The sequence below is a fragment of the Lytechinus variegatus genome, chromosome 9 (assembly GCF_018143015.1).
Source record: "Lytechinus variegatus isolate NC3 chromosome 9, Lvar_3.0, whole genome shotgun sequence".
NCBI classification, from domain to species: Eukaryota; Metazoa; Echinodermata; class Echinoidea; order Temnopleuroida; family Toxopneustidae; genus Lytechinus; species Lytechinus variegatus.
The window spans coordinates 15,162,367-15,187,818 of NC_054748.1; the positions used below are offsets into that span (position 1 = coordinate 15,162,367).

Consider the following 25,452-nt stretch of genomic DNA (forward strand, 5'->3'; position numbering starts at 1 on the left):
CCACCAATGATTAGGTTTATAACTCTATGATGCTGGCTGTGTCGTCTGACAAACGCGCGGTCGCCCAGAAACGCTCAGACCGGACCCGATATCACAAACGCGCGTGAACACTACTCGAGCAACATATGGAATCTATGTCATAGCTGTCAAGCCCAGAAACCATAACATCTCGAGAAACTTGTTTCAATTATTTCATTTTCAGCTAAATAAAAAATTGAGTTAATACAGTGCTAACAAGTCAGTGCCCTAAAGAAAATACCAAGGTCATTTCAACTCAATATAGACATGTTATCAGAAAATTACACGCAGAATAATCATGTGTAGAGGATTATAATTTATAATTTGTGAAAATGGTGAATCCCACTCGAAAGCAACTTGAGATAATGTTTAGACATGAAAAAAATAAAATCATTTGTGAAAGTGTTTTCTTGACCGGACTCATATCATCCGAGATATGAATAAAGATGTAAATAAAGAATATAAAAGAAAAAAAATAAGCGTTACAGTACTGCTCTACTATAAAAAAAAAATCTTAAGATATTTTCACAGCCCCGTATTTTCCTCTATTCCTTTTCATTGGCATGATTGGAAGGCGTTTTGTCTGATACTATTTCAGCTCATATGATATAGCACTTATGTATTTTAGATTCCAAAACTTCTTCCCAATACCTGTTACTAATCACATCGAGATGGCAGCTATGTTCTCTGGTTCATCCCAGCTTTTCTTATTCATGGACGTTTGCAAAAAAAAAAAAAACAATCCGGGAGTGGGTGGGGCTGCAAGACCTAAATTTTCGAAGAAACTTAAGAGCGAGGGGGTTTGTGATGGGGAGCTTGAAAATTTTCTAGAATAAAATTGAAGGATTTCGTGCACACTTTTGGTGAATTTTGCCCTCTCGATCGGCGGCCCCCGCTGCGTACGGTCATGTTTGTCATCTTAAAGTCTTTAAAGGCCTATATTACATTGGTTTGAAACAATTTCGTTTGCAATAAGGCTCGTAATTTGCTGGAACTGCGACCCTGATCATGAAGAAACACCAGTCTGGGTCAGAAGGGAGGAAACAGAAGGAGCAAAAAGAACTCCAAGACTGTTTAATTCTCAAGAAATTTATTTTGAATGCTCTTAGAAACCCAACTTTTATACTCCATTTTTAAACAAAGTCCTTACCGTTGGGGGGGGGGGGGGGTTCCACAGCCTCTCCCGCTCGATCGCGTCGGTACTTACACTGTCAAAAATATTGTGCCCCGTTCGGGATTTTGCCCCAAAAAAACTGCATGTGTTCCGGCGCGCCCGGTGATCGAAAATGACTGAACGAAGAGCATGGAATAATGAACTCGTTGAAACTACAGATAGAGGGATGTCGAGACATACATGTGAATTCAACCTTCAAAGACGACAAAATAATATTGATAACAATAATAATGATGATGATGATAATAATGATAATAATGATAATAATAATTTTTATAATAATAATTATAACAATAATAATAATAAAAGAAATAATAATAATCTGATTTATATAGCGTCTTTTCCATTAATGCCCAAGGCGCTTATAAGAGAGCAAAACATGAAAGTAAAGAGAACTATAAGAAAAGTACAAGAAAGGGTAAACTAAAAGTAAGGAAAAATGTCTGTCTTCAAACCTGGCTGCTGGTTAAGAAATGCAAATTTAGGTTGCCCTTGAAGGATGATGCAGAGTTTGAGTTCTTCAGCTCCTGTCATGCCTGTGGTAGTGAATTCCACAGCTAGGGCTGCTCCGGCATGAGCAAAGGCTCGATCGCCCCAGGATTCTTTTAGATAGTGGAATCAGGGGCGTCGATCCATTTTTCAGATGGGGGGGGGGGCAAAATCATTAACGTTCCAAAGGCTCTCGATCGTACAAAACACCCACCCACCCATACACACACACACAAACACACCCCCTCTCACACACTCACACCCCCACATATATAGCTATGACTCATGAGACACAGACACGTATCTCACCAAGAAATTAATGCGAGCGCGAAGCGCGAGCTGAATTTTTTTTAGTATACTGACAGTATACTGACAAGCGTGCCTGTTTAGGACTGTTTGTAGTAACTCATGAGGAGGATACATGTCTCACTACACAGTAGTACGAGTGCCGAGAGTGGGCTGAAATTTCTTTATATTCTGACCTGAAAACTTGATATTCTAAGCATTTTTGGTACCAATGATTAAGATTTGTATCTAAAAGAAGAATAGATGCGAGCGCGAAGCGCGAGCTGAAAATTTTGATATTTCAATCTGAAAAAAAATGACAGTTTAATGGACGTTTTTGATAAAGAACAAGAAATATATCCAAGAAAAGATGATTGCAAATCGATGCAGGAGTTCTTTTGAGGCTTAGAACTGAAAAAGGGACATTTACATTCACCTATTTAATCATGAAAAGTATGGGGTTTTGCTACAGAAATGATGCGAGCGCGAAGCGCGAGCTGAAAATTTTTATATTCCAATCTGAAAAGCGGACATTTTGAGCACGATTTTAAATAAAGAACGAGTTGTGTATCTCAATCTCGCTTGCTGAACATTACAATCTTGATTTTTTTATGCATATCCGGAATTATTGGGGGGCAAAATGATATGTTTGCCCCCAAATATTTTCATTGGTGGGGCGATCGCCCCCCACCTGCCCCCCCCCCAGGATCGACGCCTCTGAGTGGAATATGTAAGAGACTAGATTGAGATGATCGCAGTGTGCGTGCAGGTTGATAGTGGTGGTGTATAAGAGACTTGTTGTAATCAGGTGCGGATTCATTGATAAATAAGATAAATCAAAAGTAGAATTTCGAAAACTAAGCGATACAAATAGGTATTCAAAAAGTTTATCTCAATTAAACTGCACGTACTCGCACGTATGGCAAGCCGTTTTAGCATTTAATCCTATTTTCTTGATATCAAGAATTCATTTCTTGATATCAAGAAATGGTTTTGTGTAGTTAAGCAATGCTAATTCTTGATATCAAGAAATAGGATTAAATGCTAAAACGGCTTGCCATACGCACGATTCTGAAACTTATTTTGATGTAATCCAACATACACTGACCTGAAAATTACGAGACATCCTCCACAACAAAAAATTGTGGTGTATCCGGTGTACATAGATGACCACACCAACAAATTGACAGTGTTAGTTTAACACCTACAGGTGTTATTGCAACGCCTTTGGTTGTTACATTTACACTCTTTGGTGTTATGTTCAATCTCTAGGGTTTAATTTGAACAACTCAGGGTGGGGTCCTCTACTAACACCAAATGGTGTCAGTTCCAACACCATAGTTTTCTGGCGTCAGTTTTAACACCATACACTGTAAAAACTGCGGTGTTAAAACTTACACCAATTGGTGTTAATAGAGGACCACACCCTGAGGTTTTAAAATTACACCCTAGAGATTAAACATAACACCCAAGAGTGTAAATGTAACAACAAAAGGTGTTGTAATAACACCTATAGGTGTAAAACTAACACCACCAATTTAACACCGGTGTAAAATAACTGGTGTGGTCCTCTATGTACACCGGTTAACACCACAGTTTTTGCTGTGTAGTTTTAACAGTGCGGGGCGGTCGTGGCTGTCTCACGGACTTAATTTTGGTCTACGTGGGTCAACTTTCTGTAGTGTCTATCTCGTAGACCTTTAACGTCCTGTCTCTATCTCAAGCAGGTTGTCGTATTCGTGGGACTATTTTGCCCGGGGGGGGGGGGGGTCACTCAACCGCGTAGCCAGGATTTCATTTTGGAGGGGGCGGTAAATGCACGCGAAGCGTGCCAACACTTACAGAGCGCGCAAAGCGCGCTCCCTAGGGGGTGGGTGCAGGGAGGAGGAATTTCCCCCTCCCGCGCGAAGCGCGAAGCTTTTGGTGATTCATAAATTAAAATGAAAAGGAGCCATCTCTCTTGTCTCTAGTACCTATATCAGCTCCAATTCAGTTGACGATTTTGAACCTTGTTTTCAAAGTGATTATGAACGCACAAAAAAGGAATACAATGGAGGAAATTAAAATACAAACTAATAACTCCGCGTGAAGCGCGGAAGCTAAAGCATTTTATCATTTTTTTTCCATGGAAATGGTCCCGAGGAAAGGGTATTCTCAAAGATACATTGAATACTTCTCTTGGAAAGATCAGAATTGATTACAAACAATTTAGCGACAGCGCATATCTTTAACTCGCAAAACAGAAGAAAAGAAATGTATTTGTCGGGAGGAAGATATTCCTTCCCGCGCAGAGCAATGAAACTCTGAAATTTCAAAGGGCGGACATTTCATCAAAATAATGCAGGTATTTTGTACCCCATCGGCTCTATTTCAATTGATTTTCTACGATTATTGAACTTCATTACAAGGAAAATAGTGCGCAAAAAGTTGAAACTTCTGTGATTTATTGAAATTATATAAAAAAGGATGCCTAATTTCTTTGACTTATCCTGAAGCACTTCATTTTGAATCAAAGAAACGTAAGTGTCATTCAAAATTTAAAACTGAGGTCGCAAAACAGGACAGGAAATGAATGTGCAGGGAAATGACATGAAATTTAATAGAATTTGATAAAAAAATATTGTATACTTTTTTATTCAAACGACTTCCTCTTTTTTTAAATTAGGAACCTGTTTGCCCCAAAATTATGGTTGTTTAGTAATGAGCTGAAAAGCAGGAGAAGTTGACTTTATGGAGGTGACGGCAGAAACTGATATAAAGATTTTACCCGCCCGGAGCCGACCCGACCAGAATTTGCGTGATCAATAAAAAAAGGATAACTTCATATACTTCGGCCTAACCTTACTTTAAATCCATGCCCTATATACATTTGAACTTTAACTGGCAAGAAACACATATAGCTGAGGTGGAAAGTAGGGTTAGAGAAAGGGTGGGGGAAACAATGGAGAAATTCAATATTGTCATTTAACCGCGCGCAGCGCGGAAGCAAAATTCATATAAAAATACAGAGCGAGAATGAAGGAGTTTCTCTTTTGAGAAAAAAAAGAATAAAAAGGAAAACAAAAAAACAAAGCTACCTTTCTACCCTTTTCTCCCTTCCCTTTTCCTTTTCTCCTCTCTTTTTTCCCTTCTTTTTTTCTTTTTTTGGGACGTTTTGGGGGGGGGGCGACCGCCCCCACCGCCCCCCCTGGCTACGCGCCTGGGGTCACTTCCATTCACGAGTGGATACCATGCGCGACCAAGGGGTCTCGAAAAGCACCCTAAACACGTAATTTCCATATTCTGAAAATGAACCCCTTAACAAGTATTGGCGTGTGAAACCCTACCCTTAACAAGTATTGGAAACAAAAACGATACTCTTGGCAAATATTCCCTGAAATGGACCCCTAAACAAGTACAGGAATGTTTTATTGTTACGGTTCCTTCGGTCGTCGGCTTTACCTTATTTGGTTTAGTACGACCCCACTTCTACACTTCGCGCAAATCGGACTCTAAACACGAAGTGTTGGGGCAAAAATGACATCCTTTATAAAACATTTTAATTTTGTTTTATCATCCCCGCAAATTAGACCCTAAACACGTAATTTTCCTAGCGAAATAAATACCCTTTTTTCATTATTTTTGTGTTTTTGGCACCCTTATCACGTTACGTACGTAACGTGCCCTATCGTGAAAGAGACATCCTTTTTACGTGTTTTTTTGGTCGCGCATGGTATCCACTCGTCAATGTAAGTGGCCCCTCCGGGCTGTTTTGTTCAAAGGGATGCTCTGGGCTGAAAATAATATACAGATTCAAACAAAACTTTGAAAATTTGATCAAAATCGGACAACGAATAACACAACTATGGAATTTTAAAAGATTTGCATTATTAATCCTTTGTTAATTCAGACTCAATTTCAGAATTTCCAGAGAATATATATACACAAATCAATATTGATCAGTTTTACTATCTAGGCCTATACAGTAAGTCTCGCAGTCTACATTACAAATACTGGAGTTGAAATCAAGTAATAGAACCTTCAAGATACATACACGAAATAATTTGAAAACCTTTGCTCTATACTTGTGGTTCATGTGGTCTAGTGGTTAGAGTATTGGACTCATCATCGTAAGGTCGTGGGTTTCGAATCCCACTCTGCCATTGCCTTTACTATGATTATAAAAGCCCCATTTTCTGCTGTCTACTACTACACTTGACTATCTTAGACGTAAAAGGCTTCCGATGTTATCTAAAAGTTGTGGTTGACTTGATTAAAAGTTCGAAAAAGAAATTTCTCTCGGCAGCCAGCTGAGTCTTCAAGTGCCACGTGGAACCATACGGAATGCGGTTGAAATGGTTTGGAACAGTGAGATCAATCCAATTGTTCATTTTTCTTTAAACAATAATTTAAAAATGATACACATTTTTTATTAAAAAAACCACAGAATCAATCATTCAAGTTGCCAATTACTTTCAGTCTTGTCTGTGATGCGGCAATTTAAAGGTCAAGTCCACCTCAGAAAAATGTTGATTTGAATCAATAGAGAAAAATCAGACAAGCATAATGCTGAAGATTTCATCAAAATCGGATGTAAAATAAGAAAGTTATGACATTTCAAAGTTTCGCTTATTTTTAACAAAATAGTTATATGAACGAGCCAGTTACATCCAAATGAGAGAGTTGATGATGTCACTCACTCACTATTTCTTTTGTTTTTTATTGTTTGAATTATACAATATTTCAATTTTTACGAATTTGACGATTAGGACCTCCTTGCCTGAAGCACAAAATGTTAAAATAATGGAATTCCACGTGTTCAGGGAGGAATGAAACTTCATTTCACATGACAGTGACGAGAAAATAAAAATATTTCATATTTCAAACAATAAAAAACAAAAGAAATAGTGAGTGAATGACATCATCGACTCTCTCATTTGGATGTAGCTGGCTCGTTCATATAACTGTTTTTGTAAATGAAACGAAATTTTGAAATGTCATAACTTTCTTATTTTACATCCGATTTTGATGAAATTTTCAGTGTTATGATTGTTGAATTTTTCTCTTTTTATTCAAATCAAGTTTTTGTTGGGGTGGACTTGTCCTTTAAAGAAAAAACAAAGAAAGTGCCATCACATTATTGTGCTGGTATTACTACATTCCGCCTGCACCGCATTTAATTGAATTTTGTGATTGAGAAAGACTGAACACCGGGGACCGATCTAAGATCATGAAGAATAATAAACTCGTTAAAACTACATATAGAGGGATGTCTTTACAGATACATACTCAGACGTCGAAGACGACAGCGGTATTTGCTTTCAACAAGTTTATCTGATACCTGACTGTTGAGATCTTGAAACAAGATGAAGTCCACACGATTCGCCATCCCTCTCTTCTTGGTAGTCATCTTCTGGGTTTACCAAGCTACTTCGGCTCCTGCTGGTAAGTAAATAATGACAATGTCCATTTTCTTTCCAAATGTTTGCTTGGGTAATGATAGAAAGAACTAAATAAACAAATCAATGCAAATTTGAGGAAAAACTGCAAAAAATAATAGTAAAGATATTGAGCATTTGAATGTTGAGATCGATGTAACTTCTGAAAGCTTGCATCTTTCTTGGGCAATTGTTGGTCCTGAAAAGGTTCTCCCAAAGCCCCCAAAAATGATGAGATCGGTGATGATGTGGACATGCTCACGTTAGTAATGCAACATTACGTTTCAGTACATTAGTAATTCAGAAGCTTCGTAATTCCGAAGGTTCGGTTATTCCGAAGGTTCGTATTTCCGAAGGTTCGTAATTCCGAAGGTTCGTCAATCCGAAAACGAAATAAGGTTCGTAATTCCGAAGGTTCGTCAATCCGAAAACGAAATAAGGTTCGTAATTCTGAAGGTTCGTTAATCCGAAAACGAAATAAGGTTCGTTAATCCGAAAACGAAATAAGGTTCGTTAATCCGAAAACGAAATGAGGTTCGTCATTCCGAAAACGAAATAAGGTTCGTTACACCGAAAATTAAATAAGGTTTGTATTTCCGAAAATGAAAATTATTCATTTTGGTAACAAAAACGGTGTTGTCATTACAAGATTACACGAATCGATGATACATGCGTGTGTTGTGGCCAAAAGCATGTATTTCATTAAGAATAGGCGCCCTGATCAAGCATAGGCTAATTTCGATTTTATCTGAGCAATTGCTGCCTAAGCAAATGGTATAAAGATGCGGGGATCAAGTGCGTTGGTCGCGTGCGAGCAGTGGCGGCACCAGGATTTTCAAAGTGGGGGGGGGGCAAATGGGGGGCAAAAGAAAATATTGGGGGGGCAAGGGCAGTCAAAATTTTTTTTTGCATGTGTGGAAAAATCGAGCGCGAAGCGCGAGTTTTAGTGGCCCCAATAAACATTTTTTTGTTACACTTGATATAAACAGAAATTTTTGTAAAATCAGGTAATGCTTAATGGAGCAAAGTTATTGATCAAAACTAGATCATGAACTGAACATTTACATATATGTAATCTTAAGGCGTAGACCTATTCTACTTTTACATTTTTGTATCACATCAGAAAAAATGCATGATCGCATTGTAAAAGACTTCAATATTTAATTTCTGTTCTCTTTTTCATATCTTATTTTTTTCATACATAGGCCTAATAATTTTCTTCCGAAGACAGGAAAGTTTTTAATACACAGGGTAAAGTTTATTTTCAAATATACTATAGTTGGGTGTCTTGTTATGAGAATATAGCCTAATAGATACAGACATTCCCCTCGTGGAAAGGTCGAAAATTTAAGAGGGAGGGGACAGAACACCCATCGCAGATTGCACATCTTTACATAGCCTATTTACTTTTTCACTAAAAACCATGACGGTGACAAATTATGAACGAAGAGTTCAAGCATTCTTATTTGTTAATGAAGCAAATCGATGAGTTTAATCCAAATTTTACATGAGTAGATGCATATTTATTTCAAGGAAGGGGGCAGACTTTGAGTATTTGTCCTCCACGCCCCCCCCCCCCCCAAAGAATAAACATTGCTGACGACAGAATACACGCCATGTACTGTAGTTTAACACTTACATTAGCTTGTGTATCACACATTGAAATGTCTGCCTTAATGCAAGATATAACAAGCGATATAAACTTATTACAAACTAATAGTGTGCGAGGAAGCCAACAGCGACTAAGTGAGAAAATTTTCAAGTTTTGAAGAGCAGAAAATGGTATTTTAGAGCACTTCACAGCTGAGCTTGAATATGTAGTACGACAGCATCTACTTATTTACAAATTACTGTATAATTTTCTTTTAAGTCCTCAAAATTTCTGGGGGGGCAACTGGGGGGGCAAAGCTTCTGAGTGGGGGGGCAAATGCCCCCCCATGCCCCCCTTGGTGCCGCCACTGCGTGCGAGTAACCTCTAGATAATCGGATTTGTATTGGAGGGGATGTCATTTTTAATAACAGCTTCTGCTGGTAATAAAAATAAAAATAATACTAATAATGATCCTTGTGAGATGTTGAAAGCGCGAATCGCAAGCTCAAACTAGTAGACATTTCATGTAACAAGACGTGAACTTAAACATTCTGAGCATTTTTTTTGTAATCGTGAGAAAGATGTGTATCTTTCTAAAGAATTAACTCGAGGGCGAGCTGTAATTTGTTTATATACTTCTACTTTTAAGGACTGCAGTTAGTGACTCATGAAAAGAATACATATCTCACGAACTAAATAATGAGAGCGCGAACCGCAAGCTTAAAATTTGTGATATTCCACCTGAAAACTGGACATTTTATACTTTTTTGTAACCAGGAATAGAATGAGTTCCTCAATAAACAATACTTGATGCGAGCGAGAAACGTGAGCCAAAATAATAAGCCTAATAGCTGGGAGAACAGTTTTCAGAACTGAACTTGTGGCTTCCCAGGGTAAATAATTATGTATATCATTATTATCATTCTAGGCCTACATGAAATTTCCAAAAGTTTGAGCACGTGATTCGCTCGCAACATCTCACAAGGATGCCCTTTTAACAGTAATTGACCAAAAAGGCGAATTTTACATCTTCAGATTTTATTTTCCCCCCAAACCGCTTGCTCGCTACGCTCGCAGAAATGAAACGTAAATACATAATTCATCAATCAGTGATCACTTAAATTTTTTTGCTCAATTCAATTACTACAAAACACACAACCTCTTTACACAGATGATAATCTCATGGTGAAAATATACGTTTGCACCAAATTGCCCTTATTGGCCCCTTTTGGCTTTGCCCCCCCAGGAAAATATGTTCCGCCGCCACTGGTTGAAACACGCATCTTCTTCATGGCTAACAGAAAAAAGTTCTTAAAATGTCCCCTTTAGATCAGGTCAGAGCTTATATATTTAAAATTTCTGTTTGCGCTTTTTGCTCGCAATTATTATCTAAATTTAGTTACATAGGTATCTCGTTTTGAAGATCACAAACATATTGCCCATCGTTAAAAAAAATATATAGCTCGCGCTAGCATTATTTAAAAAGGGTTTATCATGTTATTACATATTTACTTCATTTGATAAGTATAAAGCTAACTATTGACTGTTAGGACTACCCTTTCAAAGAAACAAACAAAAATCAACTTTAAGCTGCCGATCGAGGAAAATATGGCTGAAAAAATTTGCCCCCCCCCCTATTTGACGAAAGTTGGATCCGCCGGGAGGGAGGAAGGGGGCACTTGCATCCCACAAATTAAATTTTGAAAAACAGGGAAATTAATATTTTCCAAAAGGGAAAGTTCCTTTTTGAAAAATAAATAGGCCTATGCCGTTTTTCTTGTTTTTTCGAAATAAAATACTCTTTTTAAAGTATACAAGTTAAGCTAAGTTTTCAGGCTGGAATATTGCAAATTTTCAGCTTGCGCTTCGCACTCTCATTCGATTGGTGAAATGTGCATCCTAAAGAGGTCACTAAATGCTTTCTTTAACAGGTTCCTTTTCTGGTCAGTATGTTTAAGCTCGCGTTTTGCGCTCGTGCTAATTTTTTAGCTAGATGCACATCTGTTTAATGACAGCAGAAATCTGCTCGCATTTTTAAAAACTTATTTTCATATTTTATTGAAATACCCACGTCTTGCAAAGTTTTAGCTTGTGATTCACGCTCGCAACACCTCACAATAATGCCATTTTAAGAATAAATTACCCCCCAAAAAGTTATACAACTTCACCTTTGAATTTGTTTTACCAAGAAGCTCGCTCATTATACTCTCCCGAAAAATGAATATTCGTTTTGCCATAATAAGAAATCACTTCAAAAAAGGTTTTTCTCTACTTAATCACTATCAAACACACAATGACTTCTAGCAGATGATAATCTTAAGGTGAAAATATCACCAAAGTGTCCATTTTGACGTATGAGTTTCATTTTTTGGCTTTACCCCCCAAACGAAAATTCGTTCGGCCGCCCTTGCCTTCCCATCCTCATAACAATTGAACGGCAACAGTGTCCCACGCCCCCTCCCCCTTGCCTCTGCCTCTGCTTTCCCGGTTTTCATTTTTCGGATTAACGAACCTTATTTTGTTTTCGGATTAACGAACCTTATTTCGGATTAACGAACCTTATTTCATTTTCGGATTAACGAACCTTCGGAACAACGAACCTTATTTCGTTTTCGGATTATCGAACCTTCGGAACAACGAACCTTATTTCGTTTTCGGATTATCGAACCTTCGGAATAACGAACAGTCGGAATAACGCCACAAATGTTCGGATTAACGAACCCTTTTTCGTTTTCGGATTAACGAACATCGATGTATAGGCAATTTACGTGTTTCGGAATTACGAACCTTCGGAATAAAGAACCTTCGGAATTACGAAGCTTCGGAATTACGAAGTGTAACCCGTTTCAGTCTTGTGCAGCTCCCCAATCACTATTCTGCATATTTGGCGCAACTTGTTATTTTCCTCAAGTCTTGTCCTCAGCTTTGGACTTTCAGGCTTGCATGTGATCCCCGATTACCTTTTTTACACACTGCATAAACTCCGATGATGATCTGTTACCAGCCAGGAATCTAAATCCACACCTGAGAAGTGTTAAACATCCCCAGTTTGGTTATGGTTTAAAACCAGACAAGTGTTTTTACAACACCAATAAGTGTTAAAACTGTTGTGGTTTGCATTGATTACAAACTGCTGTTGTCCAATATAATAATAATAATGATAATAATAATTGGCAATTATACAGCGCTTATCAATCTACGACTGTTCAAATCGCTTCACAATAATTGTCACTTGATTCATAGCATTTCAAGCAGCCTGTTAGGCGCAAACTTGCTAAACCAACCACAATGATGACGGTTGTTTCCTACCGGTACCCAATTAGCACCTGGGTGAGAGTGGCAAAGTGTGGATTGACGCCTTCCCAAAGGACGTTAGACCATGGTGGGATTCGAACACACGACCCTCTGATTACAAGGCCAGAGTCAGAACCGCTATAAACCACGGCGCTTCCACAATATCCCTCTGGTGTTGACATTTAGAATCCAGGGGCCGATTGCACGAAAGGGTCTTTCCAAGGACCGTCTTTCGTGTCGCCCATCTTTTATGATGCGCTGTATGCGGGAAATTTCTGAAATGTATGATTAACAAATAAACTTTGTTAACTAGCATTTAAATCAATTTGCATACAATTTCATAATATATCAAATCATTTATAAACAAAGATTTTGTTTACTTTAACGGATGAATAAAATATGTTTGCAGGTAATTTATCTAAAATGCGTTTCACATGGCGCATCATAATAAATGGGCGACACCCAAGACGATTCTTGCAAAGACCCTTTCGTGCAATCGGCCCCAGGCTGGTGGTAAATCGACACCGGAGTTTTATGTCTTATTTTTTTCTTCATGGGAGGACATGCCAGAGGTTTCATGGATAAAGAGTAACATTAGAATGATAGAAATATACATTTTTGGGTACACTGCAAAAACTTCGGTGTTCATTTAACACCAGCCCAGAATCTATATATGTCCACACCAGATAAGTGTTAAACAACACCAGTTTGGTTTTGGTCTGTAACACCAGATAGGTGTTTATACAACGCCAATTAGTATTAAAACAGCATCGTTTTGATTCCAAACTGGTGTTGTTTCAATACTTCTCTGGTGTGGACATATATAGATTCCGGGATGGTGTTATAACACAACCGGAGTTTTTGCAGTGTAGATTTTCCTTATAGGCCTCCAAAGGGCCATTGTGCACGACGTCGGGTCGCATTGCCTATATAATATGATAACTATAGGATCTTCGTAGCATTAGTCATTTCGAAGTTCAAATGCTCATAACTTTCTTTTTGTTCGTCCAATTTTTCTCAAGCTTTCATTGATATTCTTCTGTTTTGTTTCGCTATGGGTTCACTTATGGTTCTAGGGTTTCTCTCTCTTTTAATGGGAGCAATACTGGTTACAATGATCAATGATGTAATGATTATTGTTTAAATTCATGAATCAGCACCGCACTTCAATCTTTCTTTACCGAATTACTACGGGCCAATTTACACCCAACTCAATCAACACTTGTGAGGACATTGTCATTCAGGGGCGGATCCAGGATTTTCCAAAGGAGGGGGGGGGGCATTTTTCGGATTTAAATTGTTTAACCCCCCCCAAAAAAAAAAGGTTTTCAAGGACAAATTAAGGATATTTCGTACCCGAAAAAAATGAAAATCAATAAAATATAAAGGTCTTCAACCACAAATAAACGATATTTTGTACCTGAAAAAATTAACAAGCAAAAAATTTAAAGGTTTTCACGGCATTTTTACATTACAGATTTGGCTTCTCAAGGGGGGGGGGGCACGTGCCCCCTGTGCCCTTTGGTTCCGCGCCTGTTGCCATTCAAAATGTTTTACAAAAATGGGGGAGATCACATATTGTTATGCACGCCCCCACATTATGGATTTAGCCTCCCTGAATGAAAAAAATGTATATCTTTTGACTCTGTCTTTTAAAAATCTCCTTATCTCTCAATGCGCCTCGAACACTCTACCATGTCTACAGAGTGAATCTTGCACTTTACAAGTTACATTTCGAATATACTTATTATTAATTTTAATAGATTTGAAGAGCTTCTTTGACGCAATTGCTATTCAAAACGAAGTCGATACAATTATTCGAATCAGATTTCTATGCAGAATGAGGTGTACTATTTTCATTCATTTCAATTCTACTTTTTTTTAAAAGTGTAATAAAGATTGTAAAGTTTTGAATGACATTTGAGTCTTTTCCGTCCATTTCATGTCATTTCATAATTTAGTATTTCAATTCAATTCAATCATGTTTTATTTCGTATTAAAACAATACATGTTACAATTAAAGCTAGAAGGCTGAAATTAACATGTTTACAATATTTTTTCATTTTTTATGTTTAATTTTGACATAACTTTGTATATTATTTTCGTCTATTTATTTTTCATTTTTGTTTACTCCAATTTTACTTTTGCCAATTGTATTTTTACCTATGCTTTGATATATTTTTGTTTTTCGTTTTTATTTTTGTATGCTTGTTTTATGTTGATATTATTTGTTATTATCATTTGTCCACGGCCTTGCTGAAAAGCAGCTTCTAGCTGAAAACAGGCTTTTTAACCGTGATTAAATAAATAAAATACAAATACAATAAAAAGTTCACAAGTCATCATAGGCGGCGGAAGCGGGGGGACAGGTCCCCCTCTTAAATTTTAGTTGATAACTTTTTTTGCTTGTCAATTTTTCTGTGTCCATCACAAAATTTCAGGTGGACCCCTCCTAATTTTGTTGGCTTCCGCCGCCAATGCAAGTCATGGATAAAAGCAAACAATTAACAATGTACATAGATAATAAATAAATTTTAAAGAGCAAGTGTACATAAAATTCATTAAATATGATAAAATAGAACGAAAAAAGAAATACAATATTAAAAGTGATGAATATTAGACAATTAAAAATTCAAATATCAATTGGATTGAAATGGAGACTAAAACAATGGCAAAAAATTGAGTTGATTTGAAGGTTATGAAAGTAAAAATTTATTTAGAAATTAGTAAATCAATAAAATATGGTAATGCACTTTTTCTAAAGCGATCTGTTTTGCATTTTATATAACTGAGCAAAGTTTGGAACACTCCTTAATGAGATTGAGATTTTTTTCCTTTTTGGTAGCCAGTTACAGTGAGTGTTTTTAAAAGAGATTTAGCAAACTCCAAACACAGTCTTTTTCGTCTTCTTTCAAGACATTCTAATCCACATTTTGTTAGTGCATTTTCATAGTCTATAAATTCTGTGCCAAGAATAATGTGCAAACCCCCTTTTGTATTTTTTTTTCATTCGGTAAAGTCGCTATTGTTTCCCTAGATTATATCAGTTGCATTCACTGCCTAAACTATTCATCAACCAACCGATTCTATATTATTTTCAAACCTTAAATTTATATCGTTTCTATTAGAAACATTTGTCAAAATGAATGTAGGATTGGTGGGGAAAAACGAACGAATACGGGAATATGGAAGTGTCGCCGGTGATCGTTTAGTTGTACAGTACGTATAAAAAAAATGGGACAGATTTGAAAAGTCTGTAAAATTTTTATTTCAAATTATGATGTCTATATTTTGGTGTCAATCGGCGCTCTGAAGTCATATCCTTCGAATGCCATTAAAAATATTTTGTTTCATTCATGCTTGAGCGAACATGGAATGTTTTTGCCTGGGGTTGAAAAGGAGGCTTGCGCAAAAAATAACATAAATATGATGAACGGACTTCTTGCTAATGATCAGCAGACCTCTTAACTTTTTTCATTATCTTTGCCATGATTTTCAAATTATGCAGTCAACAATTGCTTTTGAACTCTGTTTATTTTCTTGAATTGTTCTGTTGTTGTTTCTTTTTAGTATGTTCTCTTTTAGCTTTGAATATTCCCTTTTTAAGCCCCCCCCAAAAAAAAAAATCAATCGAAGTATTTGAGAGCGTGTATTTTTGTTTCAAATCCTGTGTGCTACAAAGGCTATGGTGCCTTTGAAAAGTAGCATACAGATGGGCGGGTGCTCCCCAATGAAAGAAGAAAAAAGTGGAAAGGAAAGGTAGAAAGTGAAAAATGATTTATTTTCTGAATATCGTGTCAAAATCTATCACAAAATTTGATATTTTAATAAAAAAGTGGAATTTTTTGCACGCTCACATCGCTCGCTTACAACTTTTTGATACATTTTATCCGATCTGCCATATCTTGCTCCTTTAAAATTGACTCAATACACCATTGCTATTGAAAAACATAATTCCTGTCTTGTTGTCCTGTCAAGCGCATAATTAAACTTGGTCAAGGAATCAACAACCCCTTGAAAATAGGATTAATGTTTTTTAAAGGTACCATAATTCGTTTCACATAATAAAAAGATTTGAATAATTACAAGTTCTCCCAATCAATAATGCAAATCTTCTAGCTTGGGTTGACAAAAAGTCTTTTTTTTCTCATGAAAGAAAATTCAAAGGTAAAAGAAGTTTGAATCCAAAACAAATAAATTCAAGTAAATAAATGAATTTGTAAATGAAATTTTGACTGCATATTTTGAAAATTGTGGCACAGATAGTGAAAAGGTTAAAAGAAAGACTGCTGTTTGGCAAGAATTCTGATCATCAAATTTCTCATTTCTGCCATTTTGGCGCAAGCCTCTTTTTGAACCCCGAAAAAAAATGTCCCGTGTTCGCTCAAGCATTGACACAATTTATTTTCTTATATGGCATTTCAAAGATTAGATTTCAGAGCATCTATTAACATCAAAATATAGATATCATAGTTTTAAACAAATATTTTTTATGTAGACTTTTCAAAAACTGTCCCATTTTTTGATACGCACTGTATTATTTGAAAAAGAATTCGATGATTTCAGGATGCAACTTAATAACATAATGAGTAGGCGTCATAATTATATTCGTACTTTCTCATCAGCTCACCTAATGAATATTCATGCCTTTAAACTTTAATAATAATAATAATAGCGGCATATTTACCCAGGATAGCCACTTCAGTTACGAAAACTGTTCTCCCAGCGGGCCCTGCTGTTATTACCCCGGCTTTAGCACGGCTACCTTAATCGGGCGCTCGAGCATTCGAGGAATTTCTTGCTACCGGGCACCCATTCACCTCACCTGGGTCGAGTGCAGCACAATGTGGATAAATTTCTTGCTGAAGGAAATTGCGCCATGGCTGGGATTCGAACCCACGACCCTCTGCTTCAAAGTCCGAAGACTAATCCACTGGGCCACAACGCTCCACAACTTTAAACTTTAAACTCCAATAACTTTATTATTTGTTATCCGATTTTGATGAAATTTTCGGTATTTTGCTCAGTGAATTCTACTCTATGGATAAAGATGAAAAAATATTTTCAGCCCGGAACACCCCTTTAAAGGTTGCATGGCAGCAAAGGATCTGCCTTTGTCGAAGCCCCTGAAGCTCCGCCATTTTTTAAAAGAGTAATTTTGAGTCACGTCTTTCGCATGGTGATTGTAATACAAAGCTCAGCAAAAGTCAAGCGTGGGGCCAGCCTTTGCGTGTCGGGACACCGGTTACGACACGTCTTTCGCATGGTGGCGTTGATTCACAAATTCAATTGTTTTACTATCCATTTTCAACTTTCATAAATTATTGACGATGATGACACAGATAGCATAGCATAATGTGATCACTTTTCATAATCATCTTAAACCCTATCTAGGCCCGCGTCCGCGGGGAGATCAAAAAGCTGAAATGCGTGAGGATAAGAACGTGAAACTTGACACCTTTGGTAGGTATTATATTCTTCAGTGCTTATAGTAACATTAATATTTACAATCATTATTCAATGATAGCTTCTTTGACGTAATTGCTATTCAAAACAAAGTCCATAGTTATAATTCGAATCAGATTTGCATGGAGAATGAGCTTAACTATTTTCATTAATTTCAATTCTATATTTGAAAGTGGAATTAAGATTGTAAATTTTGAATGAAATCTGAGTCTTTTCCGTTCATTTCATGTCATTTCATAATTTAGTATTTCATTCAATAAAAATTAGATCAGTCAAATTACTACCTAATTCTTTCATTAATCAAGCGATTCTATATTATATTCAAGCCTGAAAATTTATATCGTTTCTATTAGAAACATTCGCCGAAATGACTGGGAAAAAACCCCAAAAAATATATACGGGAACGTGGAAATGTGGCCGGCAATCGTGTAGTTAGGGGGTTATTTGATTTTATTTGTTGTTGATAATTTTAGGAAGCAACTTAATTACATAATTAGTATACAGTGGTGTAACTACGGGGGGGCATGGGGGGCACGTGCCCCCCCCCAATCGGCTGCTCACCCCAAAAAAAAAAAACGGGGAAAAGGAGAAAAAGAGGGAAAAAGGAAGAGAAACGTAATGGGGGAAAGAAGAAATTGTTGTTTATCATATTGTTATATTATGTTATATAACATAAGAAGCATTTTCTCAACTTTATGAAACATTATTTGCTTAATTGTGTCTTCATTGTTCCTGGTGCTCGCGTAGACTTTTTTACGAGACAAAATAATATATTTCCTCGCACTTAGAGTTATTATTGTTTTAAGTAGTGATATATTCTTCTTTTTCATGACTACTGAAAGTTATTGCCCTATTTTAAGGTCTTAATATAAAACATTTCCTGTCCGTGCTAACGTTCGCATTAGTGGATTGGTGAGATTTCTGCTCTTCATGAACTCCTAAAATCAGTCCTTAAAATGTCAATTTTTCTGATCTGAATATAAAAAAATTTTAGCTCGCGCTTCGCGCTCGCATCATTTAGTTAGTGAAATACTTGGGGTCTAAGTGAATTCCTACAAACAAGCCTTGGAATGCCCCTCTTCATGTCTGAATTTCCTAGATTTTCAGCTCGCGCTTCTCGCTCGCAGTATTTCATTAGTGTGATGCGTATGATAATCATGATTACAATGACGTAATAGCATTAGGTGACAATGGTGAGATATTTATACTCTTAATGGATTCTAAAATATAATCCTTAAAATTTCCTTGTTTAGGGTCAGTATATACAAAAATTTTAGCTCGCGCTTTGCGCTCGCATTATTTGTTTAACAAGACAGTTAAGTATCATAATTACAAAACAATTTGCTTATAATGTCAATTTTTAGACCTCAATATCAAAAAATTTTCAGCTCGCGCTTCGCGCTCGCATTATTTAATCAGTGAGATACACATTCGTTTGATGGCACTGCATGTCCTTAAAATATCTCTATTAGGTCAGTATACCTGACAACTGAGCGCGCTTCGCGCGCTCCGTAAGTGACCCGAAATTTTTGCTGGTGCTCCCCCAATGCCGTGACCCACGGTACGCCAAGTTATATGATCGTACTCAGTTTCTTTTAAAATTAATTTCTCCTTTTTTATTGAACATTTTTTAAAAATTCCTTTTCTACATGTAGCTAAAGATGTGGCTGAGGAAATAATAGACCGAGACGTATATCGTAAGTTTCAATTTTACTATTTAATGGTTTACGTCACGTCATTGATGCTTTAGTGGGGATCTAAGTACAGCATGGGCAGAAACCCCAGGTGGACAGGGGAAGCGCGCCCTCTACCCAAAATAGTAGGGGGACACAATATCAATTGCTCCCCTACTACTTTTGGTCTCTTATGATGGAAAGAAATATATATTCTAAATCGAAATAAAACATGTATTTTGGTCACGATGACCTTATTTTTGGGGTGATAACCTTTTTTCTTTGCTTGTCAAATTCATTAAGGTCGAAATGACCTGACATTTGGGGTAATTCCTTTTTTTGTTTTTGTTTTTGCTTGTCAAAATTTCCAGCCTCTGGTCTTTGACGAGAGCTAGATATTCGCCCTTGCATTACAAAAAAAAATAATGAAGAAATGTCAAATAAATAGACGGTAGATCAGAGGAAGAAGAATAAAGAATTAAATAAACAAATGTCCCGAGAATAAAAAGAAGAAGAAGAGGAAGAAGTGGAAGAAAGGTATAGATGTGTGTAGCCTTTATACAACGCCATATGCCCCTGTTATGGTGTTTAAATCGAACGCCTACCGATTGAAAACAAAGACTAGTCGTTCTCTAACGAAAGGTCGGGAACAGCATTTGTGTGTCGGGACCATAGGCGGCGAAGCGGGGGGGGGGGGGACGGGGGGAAAGGTCCCCCTTAAATTTGAGGTGTGTGCGGTGGGGAGGTCCCCCCTTAAATTTTTTGCTTATTACCCTTTTTTTTTGCTCGTCAATTTCTTTTTTACATGTGTCCATCAGAAAATTTCAGGTGGACCCCCCTTAGATTTTTTTTGATCCGCCGCCAATGGTCGGGACACCGGTACGTCTTTCACATGGTGGCGTTGATTCATCAATTCAAATGTTTTCCTATCCATTTTCAACTTTTCATAAATTATTTACAATGATATCACAGTGGCACAGCATCCGGGAGGCCAGAAAGCTGAAATGCGTGAGGATGGGAACATGAAACTTGACAACTCTGGTAGGTATTATTCTTCAATGCTTATAGTAATATTCATATTTACACTTATTATTCATTAATAGCTTCTTTGACGTAATTGCTATTCAAAACGAAACAAGATTTCCATGCAGAATGAGGTTCACTATTTTCATTCATTCAATTCTACTTTTTAAAAGTGGAATTAAGATTTAAATTTTTAATGACATTCGAGTCTTTTCCGTTCATTTCATATCATTTCACTATTTAGTATTTCATTCGATTAAAGTCGCTATTGTTTCCCTAAATTATATCAGTTGAATTACTGCCTAAACTATTCATCAATCAACCGATTCTATATTATTTTCAAACCTGAAAATTTTATATCGTTTCTATTAGAAACATTAGTCGAAAAGACTGTAGGATGGGTGGGGGAAAATGAACGAATACGGGAATGTGGAAGTGGGGCCGGTAATCGTGTAGTCAAAGCGAAGTTTGAAAAAAAGAAACTGACAATTTATGGATACAACTAAATACCATCATGTACCATCATATACCACCAAATACCATGATACAACTGATAGGCATCATACTCAGTTTCTTTTAAAAGAATGTCCGAATAGTTATCCACCGTTTTTTATTCAATATCTTTGATTTCTGTTCCATATTCATATAGCTAAAGATGTGGCTGAGAAGATGGTATATTATGGTAAGATTCAATCCTACTATTTAATCGTTACGTCACGTCATTGATGCTTTAGTGGAGATATAAATTATAAAAAAAATAATGAAGAACTAGATGTCAAATAAGCAGACGGTATTTTGACAAATTTCACGAGGATATAAAACAAGAAGGAGAGGGAGAAGTTGTTGTTTTCTTGGGTTTTCAGGCGCGTAGCATTCAGGTGTGAATATTTTCGCCTATAATTTATTTGTTTTATTTTGCGGGTATAAAATATGTGATGCATTAATGGATCAGCGGGGTTTTTCAAGGCAATTTGTAGGAGGACGTGAGAGGCGGCTCATCACAAAATAATCGTTGTTTGGTTTTCTGGCCAATCTAGTTCAGTAATCTGAACGGGCTTCTCAGCATGCGCGTGCCATAAGCAAAGCAAAGCACTGCTTAACCCCGCCCCCCCCCTACCCAACCAAGATGAAGTGTTCATGTGTGTAGCCTTTGCAGGAGGCAATGTGCATTTTATTATGTTTTATATCTAACGACTACCGACTGAAAAAAAAGACTAGTTGCAAAAAGACGGATGTTGGATGCGAGCGACGGGAGCCCATTAGTCCAGGATAGGCCCCATAGAAACTTGACCAAACCTTGTTTTTTTATATATACAATATTTTTTTATGGTTTCTCGTCAATTCGAGGGTGCTGATTACGAATCTGGATGATGCCACTCGTGTAACCTTGAGCATTTTCCGCAAATTGGCAAAATCCAATATGGCCGCCAAAATATGCAAATTACCCATAAAAATCCTAAAATTGTCCGCACATTGGCTATGAAATGCATGGAAGCGTGTGGCAGGAGTAAAATACACTCTGAAAAAATAATTTTTGACAAAATATTTATTTTCCTGATATTCAAAATGACCGCCATAGTCCATTGTATACTCTATTATGTACAGTATGAATAGGGAAAACTAATAATATTAGTAATATAATATTATGCAAATCATTATTACTAACGAGATATATCATTTATTATGTCATAAATGGGAACATTTCTGCATTTTGATGTCTAAAATGGCCGCCACTGGCCCAAACAGTATTGCGTACAATGGCAATGGGGGCCAAAAAAATCACAAGAGTGATCACTAAAATGCATATTATTAAGATTAAACGAGTGGAATAGTGATTAAAAACATAATTGTTAACGAAATATATTATTAATATGCCATGTATGTGATGAATGTTGTATTTAGATATTCAAAATGGCTGCCAAAGGCCCTAAAAGCATTATCCACAATGAGAAAGTGGGGCAAAGAAATCACAAGAGTGATCACTAAAATGCATATTATATGTGATAAATTCATGGGATACTGTTTAAAAACGTATTTTCTAACGAAATACATCATTCAGGTTTAAAGTTTGTGTTAAATACTGTATTTTACTTTCAAAATGGCCGCCAGAGACATTAACAGTCTTATGCACAATGCAAAGTGGGAAACCAATATTCACAAGAGTGAGCACCATAAATGCAGATATTAGTGATTTATGAGTAAAATATTGTCTGAAAGCATAATTTCTATTAAGAGATATCATTTATTATGCCAGATAGGTGATAGATACTGTTATTGGAAAGTCAAAATGGCCGCTACAGGCCCTACGATATTATACACAATGTGAATGGGAACAAATCATTTTAGTATAATTTGGCTTTGCTTGGCAGCCACTACTCGACAAGGAATATTGCCCAAGTCACGAGCCAGGTCTTATCAAAAGGCTAGTATATGTGTGGAGGGTCTGCTGAGTCTGCAGGTGTCACACGCGTAAAACATTCCCCATAGACTTGTGTGTTAAAATGGCACTTTTGAAAAATTCATAAAAAGTAAATGTGAAATTATATAGAGGGTGGAATGTTTACTACCATTGGATAGGATATATATCTGGCATTCCATATCTGACCAGGAAAGGGTAGCGTAGCCAGCTCATTTTAAAAATAAATTGCCATTTATGAAGATAACTATGAATGGATCAAATTCATCGACCCAAACAGTAAAATAGCCCTAATTAGTCCGCCAGTCAAAAAAATAGTTACAAGTCACTTTTTTATCTTCCCAATTTGGGTGAAGGAAGTTCAGTAGTTACCATTTCTAGAATCAGTGTTAGATTTTGAATCATATTCATACAGTTTTGTCAATCAGCAACATCAAATTGAAAAAAAATCGAATGGGTCGGGTCGAACGAATATCTTGAGCCCTCCTGATGTAATTAGGCTCATGGCACCTGCAGGCACAGACCCGGGTTGGAACTTTAATCAACAACGTACACCTCACTAATCCGCCAATATGCGAACATAAAATAGGAATGAAACGTTTTATATTCAGACCGTAAAAGAGGGCAATCACTTTTAAGCAGTCATGAAAAAGAAGCATAATTAGGCCCATGTCACTGCATCAAATAATAAAAGCTCAGAGCGCGAGGAAATGTACATGTATGTGGTGTATACTGACTTAAAACGGGATGTTTTATTACTTATCTCCCCTTGAACAGGAATATTTATCTCATAAAACAGACAAAGAGATCACCAACAAACATATAGGTCCTTACTAAATTATGTTTCATAAATTTATGAGAAAATTACATCTTATGTATAACAATGTAATATATATATATATTATGATAAAACAAGTAATATACAATAATTCTTCTTCTTACCCATTACGTTTCTCTTTCTTTCCCCCTCTTTTTCACCTCCTTTTTTTGGAAATTCTCCGGGGTGCTCCCGCACCTTCCGCCCCACCCCAAGATCTGCCCCTGGAAATGCGTGAGGATGGGAACATGAAACTTGACAACTTTGGTAGGTATTATTCTTCAATGCTTATAGTAATATTCATATTTACACTTATTATTCATTAATAGCTTCTTTGACGTAATTGCTACTCGAACGAAATAAGATTTCCATGCAGAATGAGGTTAACTATTTTCATCCATTTAATTCTACTTTTTAAAAGTGGAATTAAGATTTAAATTTTGAATGACATTCGAGTCTTTTCCGTTCATTTCATGTCATTTCATTATTTAGTATTTCATTCGATTAAAGTCGCTATTGTTTCCCTAAATTATATCAGTTCAATTACTGCCTAAACTATTCATCAATCAACCGATTCTATATTATTTTCAAACCTGAAAATTTGATATCGTTTCTATTAGAAACATTCGTCGAAAAGACTGTAGGATGGGTGGGGGAAAATGAACGAATACGGGAATGTGGAAGTGGGGCCGGTAATCGTGTATATCATGTATATAGGGAGTTATTTGAAACAAAAAATGGATAATTTCAGGATGCAGCTTGATAACCTAATGAGTATGCATCATATACTCGTACTCAGTTTCTTTTAAAGGAATTTCTCCCTTTTTATTGAACATTTTTTTAAATATCTGTTCTACATGCAGCTAAAGATGTGGCTGAGGAAATAATAGACCGAGACGTATATCGTAAGTTTCAATTTTACTATTTAATGGTTTACGTCACGTCATTGATGCTTTAGTGGGGATCTAAGTACAGCATGGGCGGAAACCCCAGGGGGACAGGGGACGCGCCCCCCTACCCAAAATAGTAGGGGGACACAATATCAAATGCTCCACCTACTACTTTTGGTCTTTTATGATGGAAAGAAATATATATTCAAAATCGAAATAAAACATGTATTTTGGACGAGATGACCTTGTTGTTGGGGTGATAACCTTTTTTCTTTGCTTGTCAAATTCATTAAGGTCGAAATGACCTGACATTTGGGGTAATTCCTTTTTTTGTTTTTGTTTTTGCTTGTCAAATTTTCCAGCCCCTGGTCTTTGGGGAGAGATTTCCGCCCTTGCATTACAGAAAAAATAATGAAGAAATGTCAAATAAATAGACGGTAGATCAGAAGAAGAAGAATAAGGAATTAAATAAACAAATGTCCCGAGAATAAAAACAAGAAGAAGTGGAAGAAAGGTATAGATGTGTGTAGCCTTTATACAACGCCATATGCCCCTGTTATGATGTTTATATCGAACGCCTACCGATTGAAAACAAAGACTAGTCGTTCTCTAACGAAAGGTCGGGAACAGCATTTGTGTGTCGGGACCATAGGCGGCGGAAGCGGGGGGGGGGGGGGGCAGGTCCCCCCTAAATATGAGGTGGGGGCGGTCCCCCCTTAACTTTGAGGTGATTACCTTTTTTGCTTGTTTTTTTTTTTACATGTGTCCATCACAAAATTTCAAGTGGACCCCCCTTAATTTTTTTTGGGATTTGCCGCCAATGGTCGGGACACCGGTAACGTCTTTCACATGGTGGCGTTGATTCATCAATTCAAATGTTTTCCTATCCATTTTCAACT

General features: G+C 36.8%; 1 protein-coding gene across 5 annotated transcripts in view; it reads left to right on the forward strand.

Moving 5' to 3' along the window:
• The first annotated feature begins 7,229 nt into the window (after positions 1 to 7,229).
• Positions 7,230 to 25,452, forward strand: part of LOC121421558 — a 41,098-nt gene continuing 22,875 nt past the window's right edge. For 2 of the 5 annotated variants that reach the window (XM_041616304.1, XM_041616303.1), the window contains exons 1-7: positions 7,230 to 7,390; positions 17,663 to 17,731; positions 19,390 to 19,431; positions 20,380 to 20,448; positions 21,080 to 21,112; positions 23,880 to 23,930; positions 24,527 to 24,568. In XM_041616304.1, coding sequence (XP_041472238.1) covers positions 7,312 to 7,390; positions 17,663 to 17,731; positions 19,390 to 19,431; positions 20,380 to 20,448; positions 21,080 to 21,112; positions 23,880 to 23,930; positions 24,527 to 24,568 — 385 coding nt within the window. In that variant the 5' untranslated portion in view covers positions 7,230 to 7,311. The remainder of the gene's footprint in view (positions 7,391 to 17,662; positions 17,732 to 19,389; positions 19,432 to 20,379; positions 20,449 to 21,079; positions 21,113 to 23,879; positions 23,931 to 24,526; positions 24,569 to 25,452) is intronic. The other 3 variants (XM_041616307.1, XM_041616305.1, XM_041616308.1) reach the window with 3 other exon arrangements.